This window comes from Phycodurus eques, chromosome 6 (genome assembly GCF_024500275.1).
Source record: "Phycodurus eques isolate BA_2022a chromosome 6, UOR_Pequ_1.1, whole genome shotgun sequence".
NCBI lineage: Eukaryota > Metazoa > Chordata > Actinopteri > Syngnathiformes > Syngnathidae > Phycodurus > Phycodurus eques.
In genome coordinates, this window is record NC_084530.1 from 28,677,403 (window position 1) to 28,696,455 (window position 19,053).

General features: G+C 43.5%; 1 protein-coding gene across 12 annotated transcripts in view; it reads left to right on the plus strand.

The window, feature by feature from the left end:
* The window catches only part of nfixa (nuclear factor I/Xa), a 117,224-nt gene that overhangs the window by 92,214 nt on the left and 5,957 nt on the right, over positions 1-19,053 (plus strand). For 6 of the 12 annotated variants that reach the window (XM_061678820.1, XM_061678823.1, XM_061678822.1 and 3 more), the window contains 4 exons: positions 2,442-2,567; positions 7,439-7,608; positions 10,838-10,985; positions 13,031-13,119. In XM_061678820.1, the coding sequence (XP_061534804.1) occupies positions 2,442-2,567; positions 7,439-7,608; positions 10,838-10,985; positions 13,031-13,119 (533 nt within the window). The remainder of the gene's footprint in view (positions 1-2,441; positions 2,568-7,438; positions 7,609-10,837; positions 10,986-13,030; positions 13,120-19,053) is intronic. The other 6 variants (XM_061678826.1, XM_061678830.1, XM_061678825.1 and 3 more) reach the window with 4 other exon arrangements.

Below are 19,053 nucleotides of genomic sequence, written 5' to 3' on the forward strand. Positions count from 1 at the left end.
AGATGTCTGTCGTCAGCGGATTCCCCACCTACCTTCTGATGATTTCTGCTCGTCAGCTTCATTCAATGCTAAACGCATACATGCTGCTAAACATTCTTTCAAATCTCGCATTCCCTTTTTTTCCGTTGTGTCCAAACCATCACTAGTTAAGTCGTCATTTCTGGTCGTTAGCTTCACTGACATACATTCCGTGCACGCTGCTAATGTTCTTTCAAATCTCAGTCACCGCACTACAGAACTACAGTAATCCCCCACAGATTTGTGTTTCCTATTCACAAATTCACCTCTTGGCTTTTTTTTTTTTTTTTTTTTTTATAAACGTGAAGCCTATCCCAGCTATTCACAGAAAAACTCACCTACTCGTACTTTTTTGTGCTCTTTCTGAAATGCCCTAAGATGCCACAAAATGCTGCCAAAGCCCAGTCTAAATAGGAATTGGTGTCAGGGAAGTTGTGCCTTGAGCTGTTTATCGCCGCTCCCACTTGACGTTTACTGTCAAAATGAACATAAAACACAGCGAATTACACATTGTTTTTAAAACCACCACATAACTTTGCCGTAAGTTAAGTCTGTTTAGCTTAATGCTAACAAACCATGCAAAACGCCATAGAGGGCTAGCAAATAGCATCAGTGTTGTGGTGTTATAATCCTTTAATATTTGAACACAAATGGTGCAACAACACATGTAGGAAGACAATATAATACTCACAGGCATATATACTTTGTCCTGTCTAAAAACGACTTGCATAACTGCAGCTAACTGAGAATTGTCTCCCTGTATATATCCATTTGTCTGTAATATACTGTCCCCATGTGGCCAAAGTGCGCACACCAGAAGGAGCGACACAATGTCCATTGAAGCAAAAATGTGCCAAAAACTGTTAAATTCTTGTATTTAATGATCATTACTGTATGTTTTATAAGGTACAATATTATGTGCTAGTTTTCTTATTCCAAAACACACTACAATTTAATTATTATTTTTTTGTATCTCAAGGCAACCCTGTACGTTGAAGTGATACATCTTGACTGAGAGAGGAGGGAGGAGCTTAGTTTAGCTGGATCCGAGGTTGTCTTCATGCTTGGAATGTATCTGACAGCACAATACTCCCACATACTCTTGCTACAGTTGGAGGCGGGGGGTGGAAGAAAAAGAAATATATGTCTGCCGAAGACATACAGTAAATGGTTCACACATATTCACTCCCACCTGCTTGAGACTTAACTCTTTCACACCGGGAGGGAAGGTTTTTGCACACCCCCGCGCTTACCATCCACTTTCACACATCTCCAGCTGGAGGAGGAATCATATTTAATGCCGTGTTTGATGCGGAGCAGTCACAAAAATAGACTACAAAACCAGAGCCTGAAAAAAAAAAAGTTTTCTAGACGAAACATTATCATATCACTCAGTCGTCATGAAGATTAGAAGAAACCCCACAATACAAGAAACGTCTTGTTTTTTTTTTTTTTTTTTTTTTTTTTTTTGGTGCTCTTTTTATGCTTTTACACGTGCTGCTTGAGTGTGTGCGCGCCAGATAATAAGCATACTTAAACATCTTATGACATCCTGATTTCATACATGTCGTCAGAGCAACGCATGGGAAAAACAAAACGCTGCTGCATTTCCTCGCAGGTTCTGCTTTGCTCTCTCTTCTTCGCTTAGCTCCCTCGCATATTTTCATGTCTCCCACGTGCTTGTCGCCTCCCTCTCCCCAAACCTCCCGCCCGCCGTCTCCTCTGTCCGTCTGCTTGTCTTTCGCACTCAGCAGCTGCCGCGTCCATACTGTACAGTTTGTGCTATTTCTGAATGAAAGCCTCTTCTCGTGCAGCCAGCCTGTGGGCCTGGCAGCGGCCAAAACCGCAACTAGCTGACTGCGGCTGTGACGGTGGCCGCGTTCGGCGCTGGCACCTGAAAAAGACAAAGAAAACCCAAAGAAAGAGAAAGGAGACAGGGAAAACATACAGTGGCACAGTTAGAGGTTATTATTGCTACAGATGTGCCTTGGCTCTCAAACAAAGGCTAGTTTGATATTGGCTTCATTTATTTTCCCCCGTTTTTTTTTTTCTCTTTCCTTTTTGAAGACATGGTTGTAAAATACTGCCCAGCCCGTTACTTCAAAGTTGGGAGCTGGGAATCCTCTATCTGAATGAGTTATTGCAGCAACATGAATCACAAAGAAGTGCCTTTTTCCCCCCCATATATTTGTGAATGAGGCCTTGACTCCTCTGATTGGCTCTTTGAAATCAGTAGAAGTGAATTACAAACATCCCATCACCCCAAATCAAGTCCCCTTTAATAAGAATATAATTAATGTGGCATAGTCAAAAACAAGGAGAATTTGATTAAAACCACCTCTCTTTTCCTCCCTCTCCTCCCCACTTTTTTTTTTTTTTTTTTGTTGATCCCATTTTTTTATTTTTTATTTTTTTTTTACCAGGACTGTCCTCGCCTGGTTCACTTAAGAAGCCGGGGAAGTTTGATTTCAACGCCCTGTCTTCCCAGAGGTCCCCCCGCATGGCGTTCACACACCACCCGCTGCCCGTGCTGGCAGGAGTGAGACCAGGTGAGAGAGCCCTGCCACCAAGCCAAGAATCCCCCCCCCCCATCCCCTGCCCCCCTCATATTCCAGTCTGAAAAAGAGAGAGAAGGAAAAGGGAGACTGTACCCCAAAACCAAAGGAATACCACAAAAGCGTTCCAATCCTGCAGTGCAATTGCTGAGTTTTCACGTTCAGTGTTACTGCTGTATTATCACGGCTGGCCAAAGTTTTTTTTCTCTCTCTCTCTCTTTCAGTCTATCTTCATCCATACATTGTTTTTTAACATCACCATTGTGCTTGTGTGTTTTAATACTGTCATTGCATGGTACCATTGCTGCATCCATGCCTTTGCCTCGGTGCTTATTAATCCAATGATCACCATTGAATTTCGTGTTTGGATTGTGATTTTAGTGGTCTGTATGGCGTACAGAAGATTTTATATTCTAAGACCACAGATTATCAACGCCACAATGACTATATATAACTACAATGCCCTCAGTAGAGCGCAGACCTCTGCTAACAAACATTGAGTTCACTAATTAGCATCTGTGTTGCGGTGCTTTAACACTTTGAGCAACGGATTGAGCACAAATGTTTCAGCACCAACATGTAGATAGACAATATAACAGTATTCACAGTCATATACTCTTTGTCCGTTGCATAGAACGACTAACATTTGTGCCGCACTGATGAGCTTAGAGAGTAGTTGAGATGTTATTATGTTCTAGTTCTACTGCAATATGATTGGCTGCAGATTCCCGGCAAAATGCAATGGGTTCCTCCTTGGTCCACGCAGCACCTTTCAATGAAGCTTTGTGGAAATAAATTTTTCCTGTGTAACTGCGTGTGTTCTACTATATGTTTTGCACACGGCCATTAAAACAACAAAACCAGTGGGGCCTTAAGACTTTTGCACAGAACTGTACATGGAACATATTTTGAGACAGAAATACTCAAATGTAAATCAAAGTTGGCTGTCTTTTTCCACCCAACATGTACAGTTTTGTCCTTGTTTCTAGTTTTAATGGGAGCATATTTTCACAGAACGGCACAGATTCCTTTAGTGTGTTTCCAATGACGTCTTTTGATTGAGGCACAAAGGGCAAATTGTCCTCGGAGCATTTTGCTCCAATAGCATATCCTACAAGGTTTCTCCATCTCCACTCTGAGAATTCCCAACATCCCTCCAATGTGAACTTTGCCAACAAGTCCCTGAAGGCTGTCGGGCTCACTTTTCAAAGGCATAAATACGTCCTCCGCTCTCATTCCTTTTGACTCTCAAAGGGAACGGCTTGGTCCGCAGCCAAACCGCACCTACCATGTAAAGGTCATTTGCACTCAGTGCCCTCATGTTGAAGCGTATTGAATTTTACTTTCAGCTCTCCCAAAGGTATATTTAGAAAATATACATGAGGGGACGTGCCTTGAACCACTGAACATGTTTTGCTCAAGAGTCCAAGAAATTAAACGTTACATTTTAGTTGAGTTCCAAATGAGTTGAAGAAACTGTGTATCTGGACTGCTAGCTGAGTGGTTTTGGCGAGATAGAGAGGCTGTAATGAGGCGATGTTTTGAGCTTGCGTTGGTTTGCAGACACACACACACACACACACACACACGTGTGCATGTGTAAATTTACACTCTTGTCTGCGCTACAATGGCTGCAGTCCAAATGGAATGTCCCTTAGAGGCCTCACTTCTATCAAGTGCCTGGAGGAAGACAGGAGAGCGGAGTGAAAAGAAAGAATACACAGAGAGAGACTTCTGGTAACCAAGACCCACCTTGGATGTGCTGAAATGGTTCGCTCCTCTTGTCTAGGTCTAGTGTGAGAATGTTCACGGCTAAGTGCTGGATTGTTTATGTCCCGATGTTGGCACTGGACGCACATGGAGAGATGCCAGGCAGACTGCTGTCTGATTACGCACGTCTGCAGAGAACGCCATTGTGGCTGCCGTTACGCACACGCAACCAATGCGTGCACGTTCACAACCCAACATTTTAAGTCCTGCGCTAATTCAAGAAAAAACAGAGGTGGCCAAAGTACTCACAGTCTGTATTTAAGTAGAAGTAAAAATACTAGTGTAAAAAAAAACTTAGGAAAATGTAGAAGTACTGATTCAACCTGTTATGTAAAAGTAAAAAAAGTCGAGATGGAAATGTAGTCCGTGTAAAGTAGTGATTCTTAACTGTTGGTTCGGGAGCCAAAAGCGGGTCGCAGCCCCATTTTGGGTGGGTAGCGAACAGCTAGTAAATAATTATATTGCTCCTATTCATATTCAGATTTATTTTTTTCAATATATTACAGAGGCGTACCAAGTTCCGACATGGAGCATATTAGATAAGTGACAGGAAATGTTATTAACTTATGTGCTAGTCACTAGTTTTCGTGTAAACCAAAAAAAAAAAATGCAGCTCAGTCTCTGGCTAGCAATATGCTTTTGGCGGTATGTCAAACTAATTGGAAATGGCTATTTTCAAACAAACAAAAAAAGCTTTATTCTCCTTAACTTTTATAAAAGTGGGTTGCAACTTTGCAACAATAGGAAAATGCGGGTCCTAGGTTAACAACAGATGAGAACCACTGGTGTAAAGGGAAATCATAGATTTGTTTTTAATGCATTATACATTTTAAACTCATTCACTGCCATTGACGGCTATAGAAGGCAAATATCCAATTTAACTGGGACCTCTGTCATTTTAAAGATAGTGGCAGAAAACGTGCAAAGGCTCAGAAATGTATAGTATAGAATTGTGGAGATATAACATTAAAGCATGGTGTCAAACTCGGGGCTCGGGGGCCAGATCCGGCCCTCCACCTCTTTTATGTGGCCCGTGAAAGCAAATCATGTGTGTCAACTCCCGTGATCCTTGCTAAAATCTATACCAGAATTTCAAGTTGTCATATTTAATAAACAATAATGTTGAGGTATTGCATGTGTTTGTTTGTTTCGTTACTTACCCCTTTACAGACAATAGCTGAACAATCCTTGTCTTCTGATTTCAAAACTAGTTATCCCTTGATTTGTTGTGGATATGTAATATGATGAGGCGATTAAACATTTATATGGTTTCCAGGGCCACGACGGCCCTCTGAGGGAAATCGTAACGACACTGTGACCCGTGACAAAAGGAGTTTGACATCTCATTTGAATCTCTTTTCAAATGTATAAGGAGTACCGTCATTTCTCGTGTATAACGCGCACCCATGTGTAATACGCATCCCCAAAGTTGACCTCAAAATTCTGGAAAACCCTTATACCTATATATATGATTTTGCTTCTACACATATGATCAAAACGAAGTATTATCTGTATTTTGTTAGTTTTTTTTCAAAGAATTATTCTGAAATTAAGCACTTTATTTGAACACACAATACTTTCTTTAATTTACTTGCTCTTATTTTGAAATTCACAGCCTTACTTTTATTTAGTAAATTAGAAAACACACAGTTGTGCTCATATGTTTGATTACCCAGGCAGAATTTGGAAGATGGGTACAATTCTTAAAAGAAAACATGAAGGACAAGGCGAAACACATTTAATTTTATTTTAATGGGATTCAAATTAAACGGGCAAGCATTTCAGAAAAGCATTACCATTAATAAATTAATTAATGATGGATGTTGTTCAGTCATCAGTCATATAAAAAAAAAATCCACAAATTCTGCCAGGGTATGTAAATTTATGAGCACAACTGTACATATATGCAGTCATACGCACCCCTGTCATATTGGAATGAAATTGTAGGCTACACTTTTTTTATAACCACTAGGTGGCAGTGACATTTTGGAATGAAAGTGTACAGCTTTTTTCATAACCACTAGATGGTGGCATACATTTATAAAAATGTGAAGTTTTTTTTTTTTTTTCATTTGCCCCTATACCTATGTATAATGCGCACTATTAACTTTTGACTTTTTTTGGGGGGGGGGGAATTTGCATTATACATGAGAAATTACGGTAAATGTAAAGTAGCGGTAGCTGCAAATTCTGCTTAAGTACAGTCACAAAGTACTTTGTTGCATCCCACCTCTGAGAAAAACTGACAAAGGCAAAAAGTTTGACCAACTTGCGCTCTCGTCCTTTGTGAGTTGCGACACACAAGAGACAGTAGGTGACAGACAGAATCACAGATGCTTGTTCGCCAGGCTCCCCTCACCTAGCAGCTTGTCTCTCTTGTTCGTTGTGCCAAATTGCCAACGCCATAGAATTGTAGCCGACCAGACAGACAGTGGAAGCTAGTGTGCAGTTTTGTGTGTGCGCGTGCGTGTGTTTGTGTTTGTGTTTGTGTGTAGCTGGCTGGCTGGTTGACGAATGTCTCCAGGAGGTGTTTTGTGGCCATTTGGGAGCGGAGATCCTCTGACAAGCTACGAAGGAGAACCGCACAGCGAGGCTACGCCGCTGATTGATTACACCTCACTGACAACCAATCAAAAAGTGGAAAACCCACAGTGTGTCTTTGAGTGAATGTGGCACTTTCCTACCTCAGTGCTAGGCGCAAAAATATACAAACGTACAGTGAGTGAGCAAAGTGTGTTTGCATGTGAAGAGATGGAAGGCATGTACACGACTTGGAGCTTTTAGTTGGCTGGTGTTTAAAGTGAGCGGGGCCAGATGTTGCACAATAGCCTACCACAGGAGAACATCACAGCTATTTTCTGTGTCAGGACAATTATAGGCCTGAGCGGCAAAATTATACATAATGGCCGCTGCTTGGTTAACGCATATGTCTTATTATAGGTTTGCATGGAATACACTGTATGTTATGTACATTCTATGCAGTGTAGTCTGTTTATGATCTCTGCTGAAACAATAGAATGTCTCATCGTAGTTTAACCCAAGTTTTGCTGATATTTTCCATCCTGTTCCTGTCCGCTTCCCACTAATCTCTGCAGGGAGCCCCCGTGCCTCAGCCTCAGCCCTGCACTTCCCCTCCTCCTCAATCATCCAGCAGTCCAGCCCTTATTTCACCCACCCCACCATACGTTACCACCACCACCAGGACCCGCTTAAGGAGTTTGTGCAGTTTGTGTGCACTGAAGGCACAGGACAGCCGAGCGCACAGGTAAGTCAAGGACGGGGACGGGATGAATGGAAGGTTTAAGCAAAAAGACAGATGGGTTGGCGCTGAAGAAAAACGATGGAGAAGTGGAAGGGGGTCCAATCATGTGTCATAAGCCGAGGCTTTTGAGTTGGATTGGAGTCGAACATTCATGTCCTCACCAGTAGTGACAAATGTATCTAATGACAAAAAATTATGGCAGTACTATGTTTTTTTGGGGTTTTTTTTTACAACTGGAAAAAAAACATATGTGACAACAGCGTTTCGCAGTTGAAAGATGTGAAAATGGGTGTGAAAGAGGAAGCTTTTTAAAATAACAGCATTAAAGTAGCAACGTGACAAGTGGCCACCATTTTTTTGGGGAATGTTCTAACATACAAGCTTATTGGTGGATATTTTCAACTGAAACTTGTCAGTCAATCGGAGAAGTGCTTCCCTGAATAGCAGACAAGGCGGAAGTGTGGAGGAGATATATTGAGAAACAGGGAAATTATACTGGTTTAATCTAATTTGAAGTCATTATTTGACCAGATTTTCTGGAGGCGATGTCACACAAAAATGACAGTTCCCCCCCAATTCAAAAACTCAGACTCTCCGGAACACGTTGTCCGATTTCAAAAGTCTTGGTGCCTTGGGACTCAGGTTGAAGTGACCAAACTCTGCATTTTGACAGACTTGTCACTTTTGCGAAATCTTGTCACATTGCTAGTGAACGTTTCCACGTAAACAGTGCAAATGGAAGACATTGAAATAATTGCTTGATTGTATCTGGATGAAATGTAGGGGGGCAGTGGGGAATGGGTGCACTGCTTGGTTGCAACCAGCAGAGGCACTATTGATGCAGTCTCAATGAGATTGCTGTCTAAACGTCAGCGCACGCTCTCGAGGCAGCATTATTCTGCTCATTATAACACCGGCACGCAAACAAAGAACGATTCACTCATCCCATTGAACTGTTTGTAAAAAGAGCAATCGGGTAATTGATTGTTAGTCAATCAAGGAAATACAGTGCAACAAAATTATTCTTTTTCCCAAGGAGGGCAAGAAGTTGGCACATGTGTATAGTGTGTCTTTACACTGCCAACTATTGCATATTACACTGTTTTCAGTCATTATTGCAGCACAGTATGAAAGGGATCGTTTGTTTTTTTTCACCCCCCCCCAATAAAATCCACCTGACCATACCCTATGTTTAAGAGTTGGGAACAAAAATATGTATGAAGACATATTGGAAGGGAAAGATAAAAGAAGCAGACAGGCCTACTTTTTATTTTGATGACGAGCGTGTCCTCAAAACCGGATGCCAAGGCTGGTGCTGTGGTCCGAGCCACTGTGACCCCACTGTGTCATGGGAGGATGCAGTAAATGTAGCTCATGCAAGAGAAAAAGATCAGGCTGAGTTAGCAGCAAACCCACAGAGGGTCAAATTTAACTTTGTTTAGAAGCGCTCCATAAACGGCCATGGAAACACTTGGAAAATTACAGTCGCATTCCAGCTGTCATTCTGTGTGAGGCGGCTGGGCGCCGAACAATGAGACTAAATCTCTCGCAGGGAACGTCGTATTTTTTTGCACAAAACACGCTGGAGGTTTAAGATTTTGTGCAGAAGCACCTTTCTTTTTCGTAGTAATGTCCTTACACGCTCTCGAATACTTATATTCTTAAAATTATTTACAGTGCAGACATTTTTCCAAGGAGCCCCTCATAATCAAATCACCAATCAAACATCATGTGCACCTCTAAATGCTTTTTTTTCTCTCTCAAATATGCATAACCTGTTCAATAGAAAGGAAGTGATCCAAAATTATCTGAATGAAATTAAATATTTAGCCATTGTGGCGGCACGGTGGGCGACCGGTTAGCACGTCTGCCTCACAGTTCTGAGGACCTGGGTTCAAATCTCGGCCCAAATCTCTCCGGGCACTCCGGTTTCCTCCCACATCCCAAAAACATGCGTGGTAGGTTAATTAAAGACTCTAAATTACCCGTAGGTGTGAATGTGAGTGCGAATGTTTGTTTGTTTATATGTGCCCTGCGATTGGCTCAGGGCGTACCCCGCCTCCCGCCCAAAGATAGCTGGGATAGGCTGCTGCTCGCCCGCGACCCTCGTGAGGAGAAGCGGTAAAGAAGATGGATGGATGGATTTAGCCATTGCCGCTAGCTGACCTGCGCTGCTTTCACTAACAACAGGGCTGTGAACAGAGAGGAGCTACTTTTCAAACGCACGATCACCTTTGCCCACTTAGCGATTTGGCCGCTATATTTAGTGACTTTTGTGACGCTTCTTGCAAATACGTTTCTAATTGCGTTTGATATTACAGCAAAGAAGAAGCCCAGTGGAAGGCAATTACTGAACATTGCCAAAGACATGGCACTCATTTATACGTTGCAAAGGCGCATGTTGGAAACTTTTGACCCAAGGTATGCGCTTCCAAGCCGCAAATATGTTGCCGAGGTCGCCTTGTGCAACTCGAGATGAGAAAAAGAGTGCGGGAGCGAGAAATGCTGCACACACGCGGGGATGTCAGATTAATGCGACGCATCACAATCACATCAGAGCTTTTTACTGACCCAAAGCTAATGTGAGGGTGGGGGGCATAATCGCTTTAGTACGTTTGTTTTGTTGGCACTTTTGTTATGTTTTTTTTTTTTTGTTTTTTGTTTGTTTTTTTACTGACACAACATACATTGTAAATTATTTTGCAAACCCCCATGTTACAGCTCGCGGACCCCAAGTTGAGAAGCGCTGCTCTCATGCACCTGCATAAAAAAGATTGCTTGGACTGTACACCGCGACTGTAAACATGGCCTTCGTGTTTTGCACCGTAGACTTCCTTTGTGGTTCCTAAACAGGCACATGCACTTCCGCAACATTTTGACATCACAAATGGATCAAATTGAATGACAACAACTTGCCTACTTCCTCCCTTGTGAAAAGATGTTCTACACCTTCTTTTCTTTTCTTATGTATTCCATTCTTTTTGGCCCGAGTGTTTGACCATTTTACTGTTAGGTTATGTCTGTGTGTGCGTGTGTGTCCTTGTTGCTGGTGTGTGTATAAGCTACATACGTGTGTGTGTGTGTGTGTGTGTGCGTGTGCGCTGTTTCCCTCTGTGGGTCAGTGTGTGCGTGTTGGACGTCACTCTTGTGCGGTGTGCCTGGCTCCTCCCCAATGTGATGTCGGTGGGTCGCGTCCCATCCTGCTCACCCTGTCTATATGGTCCGTCTGCAGCCTAACGGAGGTGGCCAGAGCAAAATGCCGGGCTCCTTCCTGCTGCCCCCGCCACCCCCGGTGGCACGCCCCGTGCCCCTCCCCATGCCCGACTCTAAAACCATCAGCACGCCCACCGACGGTGGAGTCAGCTCACCCGCATCTCCGTGTAAGTCACTCCCACTCCCCTCCACAAACCCCCCCCCCCGTTACTGCCCCAGTGTCCCCGCAGAATTACCGTAGACGCCAGTCCAAACCAAATTGTCATAGTTTCTGTAATAGAGGCAAATTGATTTCACCTTATTTCCCCCAATTGGCATGTAGGAGTCCCAGTAACTGGATTTCTACGTAAAATAGCACATGAATATGACATATTCAGGATGACTACTCCTGTAGTTTTGCCTCGTCTGGCCTTGAGCTGCTTCCAGTAAAATGGCAAACTGCTCCGACTTCTCAGCAGCCCCTGGAGGACACCATTTGAAGGACTCTAGCGAACCACAGTGAAAAGCCCAAAGCTATTAGACGCCACGCCTTCGCCATACCAATGGTCCTCTTTCCATCACTTCTCTCGCTCTCTCTCTCGCTCTCTCTGACTTCCGCTTCTGTTTCTCTGCTCGTGTCTTTGCGTTCATTTCCTGCCCTTCTTATAATCTAGCTTCTCTCGCTCTCTAGCGTTGGTTTTCATGCTAGCACTGCAAGAGGCAGTGTGGTCTCCCCCCCTCTTCTCGTTGGCTTTGTTGGGTTGTGTAGTTTGCGGGGAAAGGGGGAGGTTGGGCGGTGGTTGGTGGTCAGAGCAGTGCTAGGCCCCCGTGCACGTTGCTTCTGTATCCAAAAAGCTTTTGATCGGCTCGCAGGCCCCGCATGTCTGCCTCACTGAGGCAATACGCCCCTTTTTCTCGCTCTCTCTTTTTTTTTTTTCCTTATTTGATATATTCTCTTCCTTTTCTCTTTGTTTCTCTTTATTTTTTTCCTTTGTAGGGGAGGAAAATTTAGGGCAGTTGGCGTGGACTCCAAAAAAAACCAACAACATAAAAAGAAAACTAAAGACCATCGTGCCCCAATTTAGCACAGCCAATCCCCTTGTCACACTCACACAGATCTCGCAGTAATTGAGAACAACAAACAACACGGAAAACATAATATATGGAGAACAACCTCAACACGAAGGATGAGGCTTTGTCGTACACTGGGGGAGCATGGGAGAGGAGTGTTGAGGTGTCGGTTGGCTGCACCCGCACAGGTGCGGTGAAAGAGTCGGGCCACGGGAGAGGCACTCCAGGAGGGGGCGCCGGACGGAGCAACCGGGGCACCTTCTCATCCCTTTTTGTTTTGACTTTCTCTCTTCCTTTCCTGTCATCCTCTGCCCCCACCTTCCTCCTCTTCTCTACTCTTTCCAATTGACATGTCACTTGATTTATTTATTTATATTGGTATATAAATAAATAGCACCCCTTTTCACTCGTTTGTTTCTCACTCTGGTGGCTGTTGTCACATTTGGTTTTCTTTCCACCTCCAATTCTCAAAGATATTGCATCTGCGGTTATGAACACATCCCCAACCATTTGAAACGGCGCACTCACTGTCTGTCATGCCCTGTCACTGTTAACCCCCACCCAGCCCATCCGCACCCCCCCGCATCCTCCCTCAAGTCGGTTCCGCTCGGCCACGCTGGAGTCCAGTGAAATACAACTGCCCTAAATTTGATCCTTTGACATCGCACCTGGTGTCGCACGCTCCCCTTCAACCGGCTAAATGTAAACGGAGCGTCGGTTGCCACCGGTGATGAATCCGGTTCTTCTGCTGGTCACCCTATTATTATGTCGACAGTGGGTCCTCAGTGGTTTTGTATGATTACGGGCCCAGGGGCTGCTGAGGATCATTAGTGACTTTATTTGAAATGGCTTCCTCATGTTAGCACTCTTCATTACAGACTCTACATCCCTCATGCAACCACAGATTACATGGCTAAGTGAAGGGAAATAACAATTAAGTTGCCCGCAACACGAGCAAATCATCCGTATGACTAAGAGAGCATCAGTCTCACCGGCCCTTGCTGTCTTTTCCCAATATTTCATTTGACAGTGATCTATTGCCATGCACTGAACTGACAAAATTTTTCAAGTAATGATGATGAGCGCATCAAACTCTAGTGTGAGCTCGGTGTGTATGTGTTTGTGTAAAAGCATGTACACACTTGTCTCTCTCTGTTTGTAGCATACTCCACGCCAGGCTCCACAGCTCCCAACCGGTTTGTCGGCATCGGAACACGGGACAACTTTCTGAATATCCCCCAGCAGACTCAGGTACCCTGCCAAACCTCCCTCATTCGACTAACACCCACCCGTCCACCCCTGTGTCACCCGTGTCTCCTCATTCCGCGCTTCAAGCATGCACGCTGTGTGACACTTATGTGTCAATAAAATGCAACAACATGGCTTTGGAAGGGACAAGCGGGCCGTTCACAGCAATGTGGATATCATTCATTGTGACCCGATTCAAGAGGCTGCTATTTAAAGGCTGTCAGTCTTTAAATGCAGCCCACAAATGCAACCTTCTTTTCCCATTTTTTATTTTTATTTTTTTATTTTTTTTTTTACTACTATCCTTTGCGGAAACCTATACACACACAAAAAAAACCTCAAAAGCTTACCGAATCTTATTTCTCCTCAAAAGTCTCAAAACTAATCTGAATACACTTGAAATAAGATTCATCACCTAAAAAAGTAGCTTGTTTTTCGATCGTTTTTACTTGTTTCAAGCTAATTTCTACTTGAAATAATTATTTCAATATAGACACACACAAATGGCAATTTTTTTTCTACTTATTTCAAGTAAAGATTAGCTTGAAACAAGTGAAAATTATCTCAAGACAAGTTAACTTTTACGTGATGCGTCTTATTTTTTTAATAGAGATAAGACGGTCTTGGTAAGGTTTTGAGTTTTTGCAGTGTATCCCAACACAGCTTTACTTGAAATGAATTTGGCAAGAAAAAGCAGATGGCGTTAACCTGCGCTAAGGCAGTAGTAAAGTCATAATTACAGTATTTATTTATTTTTACCACAAACACTTCTAGGCCATAAATGTAAAACAGTCAAATGAAAAACAGTAACTACTACAGTAACCCAGCATCCCTTCTTGTGCCGCTTGGCAACGTATTCTCACACCGCTGCACAAACTACCTCATTGTGCGCCGTTTGCAACCTCAATCTCATGTCGGAAACATCATAAACCAAAAATCCCCAGTCCTGGATTCTTACTCGTTTGGGCATCTAAACTAAACGTTTCCTGTGTGAGGATAGTATTGCGAACATGGAGCCACCTAGAATAGTGACGTAAGGGAAAGGGTGGGATCATGCGACGCAACCGTAAAATCTCCCACAGACGAGATCGTCCTGAGTGTTTCCCGCTTAGCAACAATGGTATTTACTTGAACACTACCATTTCGGAAGTGTTGTTTTTAAATTCACACGGTAGAAAAAGACAGGAGCTGACAATTGAAGTGCTCACACGCTGCGGACTGAGAGACACGACTTGACTGCTCACGCCAAACGTTCCGATCGCTGCTGTGTATTTCGGTCGCGTGATTTCGAGATGTTTGTCAGCTGTCAAAACAAATCAAGACGACGTGTGAGGAACGCTAACGCTGGGAAAACGGCGCGAAAATCAAAGCACCACGCACGTAGTTAGTCAACGCCCTTCGTAACGAATCGTTCATATTGTCATAACTCAAATGCGTCAGATGTACGCGGAAACTGTCACGCCGTCCAAATTATGACAATCTTCCTTTGTTCCCCTTTGCACACTGATCGAACCAAGGCACATATTTTATATTTTAAAAAAATAATAATAAAAATCTCACGGCACAAAAATGTCCCAAAAAGTCTATACTGTGGTGACTTGACTTACGAGATTAATTTGTTCTGATTTTGTCACAACATTTTTAATTAGGAAAATTAGCACTCAGCAGTATTATATATATATTTTTTTAAATACAGTAATGACAAGATTAAATAGAATGTAAAGAATTTAACAGTTTGTGTATGATGATTTCATGCTTCAATGCCCATTGACATTGTACTCCTTCTGGTGTGCGTGCCTTGGCCACCAGGGGGAAGTATAATGCAGCCCTATATAATATACGAACGACTAAGTGACTCAGTACGCTGCGATCACAGTTAGTAGATTTTTCCAGAGGATAAAGAAAATATGCCTGTGAGGATTGCTATTGTTTGTCTACACTATTTTCAAATATCTGTTGCTTAAAGGGTTATATACATCGATTCGATGCTAATTCCATTAGCGCACTTATAGTGATTTGGATTGTGTGTTAACATTAAGCTAGAGGACTTTCTCAAGTTGTGTAGTTTGGTTAAATACACAGTGTAATTCGCTTTGTTTAATGTTTTATCTTCAACTGGGAATCAGTACACAGCTTGAAGAAAGCACATGGCCTCTTTCTTTCTTCTTTATCTCGAAAAACTAAATTAGGTTACCAGGTGCTACAGTGTGCAGTATCAGTAAACCCTCGCTATATCGTGGTTCACTTATTGCGAAATCAGTGCATTGCATATTATTTTTTGTATTTTATTAATAGGTCAGTGTAGTGCAGTTACTCCCCTGGATAGCTCTGATACAGTTAGGTTTATTGGCTATATGAGTTTAATGTGGTGACAGTGACGCACATAAGATCAACTAGGCTCTGAGTATTCTCAACTCATTCATCTGGTAAATCACCAATTTGATGGAGAATACAACAAAACATGACCGGAAAGTTACAGTAAAGTTAAGTTTTATATAATAAATTCACAAAGCCTGACAAATACCTAACACACACACACACTCATAGTATTGACAGGAACAAATGTAAGTAAAGAGCAATGTTTAGCTTAATTTTCTACAACTATAGTACTGTAGTTAAAAAGATCCCCACAATGAATTCTGGGTTCCCATAATGCTTTTAGCTGATAATGTCCTCCCGAGTCACACCTGATGATCACGAGTGGTTGGGAATCACTGCTCAGCGGTGCAGGCCCCCTGAATTGGGACACAGCTAATCCACACCCGAGTGACTATCAGCGTTAGACTTTATGGAGGCGCGTTCTGTCAGACACCTCGAAGACGGCGGCGTAGTTGTTTTGATTTGGATCCAATTCCGTGTGATCTGGTTCAAAGATCAGAATGTTCTTATTTCACCGGCCTTTCATTGGCGTCTGCTTTGATGCTAATGCGTTCATAGCGCTTATGTAGACCAAAATGATGAGCTCAGACACGGCGCTTGTTTGAATTGACATCATAGCTTCCCACATCCAAGACATTGCTGTGAAATGCTCGATATTGGCCCACCTACATTGATTAATTTTGTGCACGTATGAAGGCCTTAAGTTTCAGTGCTGGTTTACGGTTTCTGTTCCTACGGTAGTTTCCCTACTGTGAATGTAAACAGCGCCAGTTAGAGCTGGACCAGTGTTGATTTATCTCCACAAGGCCCTACAGTGTGTATTAGAGCAGCGTGTGGGGCCACGAGCGCACTACATTGTGGTTTTCGCCCTGGCTGCGCTCTGCTGCGGGGCTGCAGTGTCTTGGGCCCCCTCCATCACCAACACAACTTTTCTCATTAGGGGCTAACCGCACCTGCCTGCAGCCAACTCGGCTCTGCCGTCCTCCCTACGCGCACATGGAAGCAATCTGCAACCCCCCCGCTCCGCTCGGCTGCCGCAGCACAACCCCTCGTTCCCTCTCTCTTTCCCCTCCTGCTGCCCCCTCCCGTGTTTTCAGTTCTCCCCACCTGCACCACTCTCGCGCAGATGTAGCCCTGGCACAGAGGGGACATTCAAACCCCGTCCAAACGTATCTGAGCGTGCATCGAGCACACGCATGAAACACGTAACCCCGTGCCAAAAACTCTTGCCCCTCATTTTCCCCCTCCTGACGACAGCTTACATCTGTTCTGGAGATCTTATTATCCTCTACAATTGCTTATCAAACGTTTACAAATTTTTATTTTTTTTAAACTCCACTCGTGGATGGACCCGTTTCACCAGGGCCCCGAGTGTCGCTACCAACTGCTCTTGAGCCTCGTAGCCCGAACGAGAGAGTGACGAGGCCTAGCGAGCGTGTGATGCCAACTCAAGATTTCCTCTCCGCAGCCTTCTGCAGCTGTCTCTTTGTGGATGAAATTTGGTGGCAGTCGAACAAAATCTCAAGTGGGAGTTCGTCTCTGAAGGACCACTGGAAATTGCCGCTTGGAACCAAAGTGCAGGTGGACTTCCTGTGTCCTTTCTGGCATGGCTGCTGAGCCTTTTTGGGGGGTCTGCTCACGATCGATATGCCTACCGAATTTGATGTTGCTCAGAATGTTTGAATGCACGTCGGTTTGTTTCATTACTTTTTGCGGTTCTCTAACAAGGAGCTGCTGTTTAATCTAAGAATGCCCACTTCATTACCTTTCTGTGACTCTTCCAGTCTCCCTGTATCTCTGTTGCAACCTGCTGATGACACTCTGTGACACCGAGAACATCTTGTTTGGTGTCGCCTTGGTCTCACGATGAAGAGGAGGACTGTTTAAATACCAATCTTAATTGAACCAGGAAAACTATTGGTCCCTTCATGGATCGAACACCTGTTGTGAGTTTTGCCAAGCAGTTCCTTGTTAAAGAACAGCAAAAAAATGTTGAATAGTTGAACACGTGTGTTCAAACGTTTAGAGGTCAAATAGATTTGACCTGTAAAGCTAGCATTTTAGGCTCATCCTGAAATTTGACGGCAAAAGCCAAATATCCCTTAATTGAGAGGAGAGGGCAAATGCGGTCTGAGGAGCCGTCTGGTGGCCAGACGTGAGCAGTGCAGGCAGAGCGATGTCGAGAGGACAGCAGGGAGGCCCAAAAAAACAACAACCCAGGGACAGAGCACTGGGGAGAGGGGAGGAAAAAGAGCAAGGGAGTTAGTTGAAGCTCACTGCACTCCACAGTCACGTCCCGGCTGTCTGGTTGCTGCTGGCAACCAGACATGATGTCATAGGCTGTTGGACTTGGACGAGCAAAAGGGGGGTTGGTGGGGAAGGGGGGGGGGGGGGTCACTTTCCACTGCCAAGGATTACACGGGGAGGGTGATTACATGGAGAGGAAGAGCGTAGGGGGTTAATGGAAGTGCAAGCCAGGAGGGGGAATCTGCTACAAACGCTCAAGAATCAGGACAAGGAAAGAAGAGGGAGGATTGGCCAAACGTTGGAGGGCTTCGAACAAAACGGGGGGACAACGCGGCGGCCTGGTTCGGCGCTTCCCGGGTCGAGGCCTGTGGAATGCGAGCAGAAGCCAGAGCGCGTCGGCCTGTGCCAAAACTTGCTCTCTGAAAGGAGTCTTCGCCCCTGTGCTGTTTAATAACACCGTTGAGACTTTTTTATCAGTAGTCTGAAACCGGATCCACTTTTCAGTACAATACGAGCGTTGCTGGCCTGCTATTTATAGCTGTGAACCAACACAAGTGTTTGTAACGAGAAGAAGGCTTGAGTCAGCCCTCTTGAAAACAGCGAGTGGTGGAGTTGACATTATTATTATTTTTTTAATAATGTGCAGTACAGCTGACCTCAGCGAATAATAAAAACAGGAACCGTAGAGTGCCACCTGGTGGTCGACAGATGATCTCGGTGGCTTCTACCTTTGCATTAGAGCAGCTCAAAAACATTTTTAAAAAGGACAGACGGCTGAAAAAGAAAAGTGTACCACGTGTGTGTCGCTCAAGTGTTTTTATATTAAAATATAATTTATTCTCATATTGATGGTATCCATTATAATTATTACAATTGTAATGAATTATATTATATAATCTTATCCAGACAATTACTATTACTATTATTATTAATGAATCCCATCAATTTTAGAAAAAGAAAATGCTAGATTAATATGAAAAAAATATAGGACTCAGTTGTCCGTCTGTGGCACGTAAATGTGCCATACGTTGACCAACCATATTAAACGTAAGCGTCGACAGGTTTGGTTTTCAATGAACAAAATCAAGTGGAACCTCTGACGATAACCACAAAGCCTGATTTGTTCATATTTCGAAATGTGGAAATAATGTATATTAAATTCATCTGTTCTTTAGTCAAACTGGCAATAAAAAAAAACCTGTAGGGTACATTAGTAGAGCAACATTGGAACATTCGGTGTGTGTCTGTGTGTGTGTGTGTGTGTGCGTGTGTGTACAAGACGTTAACTGCTGTATAAGAATAAGATTAAAT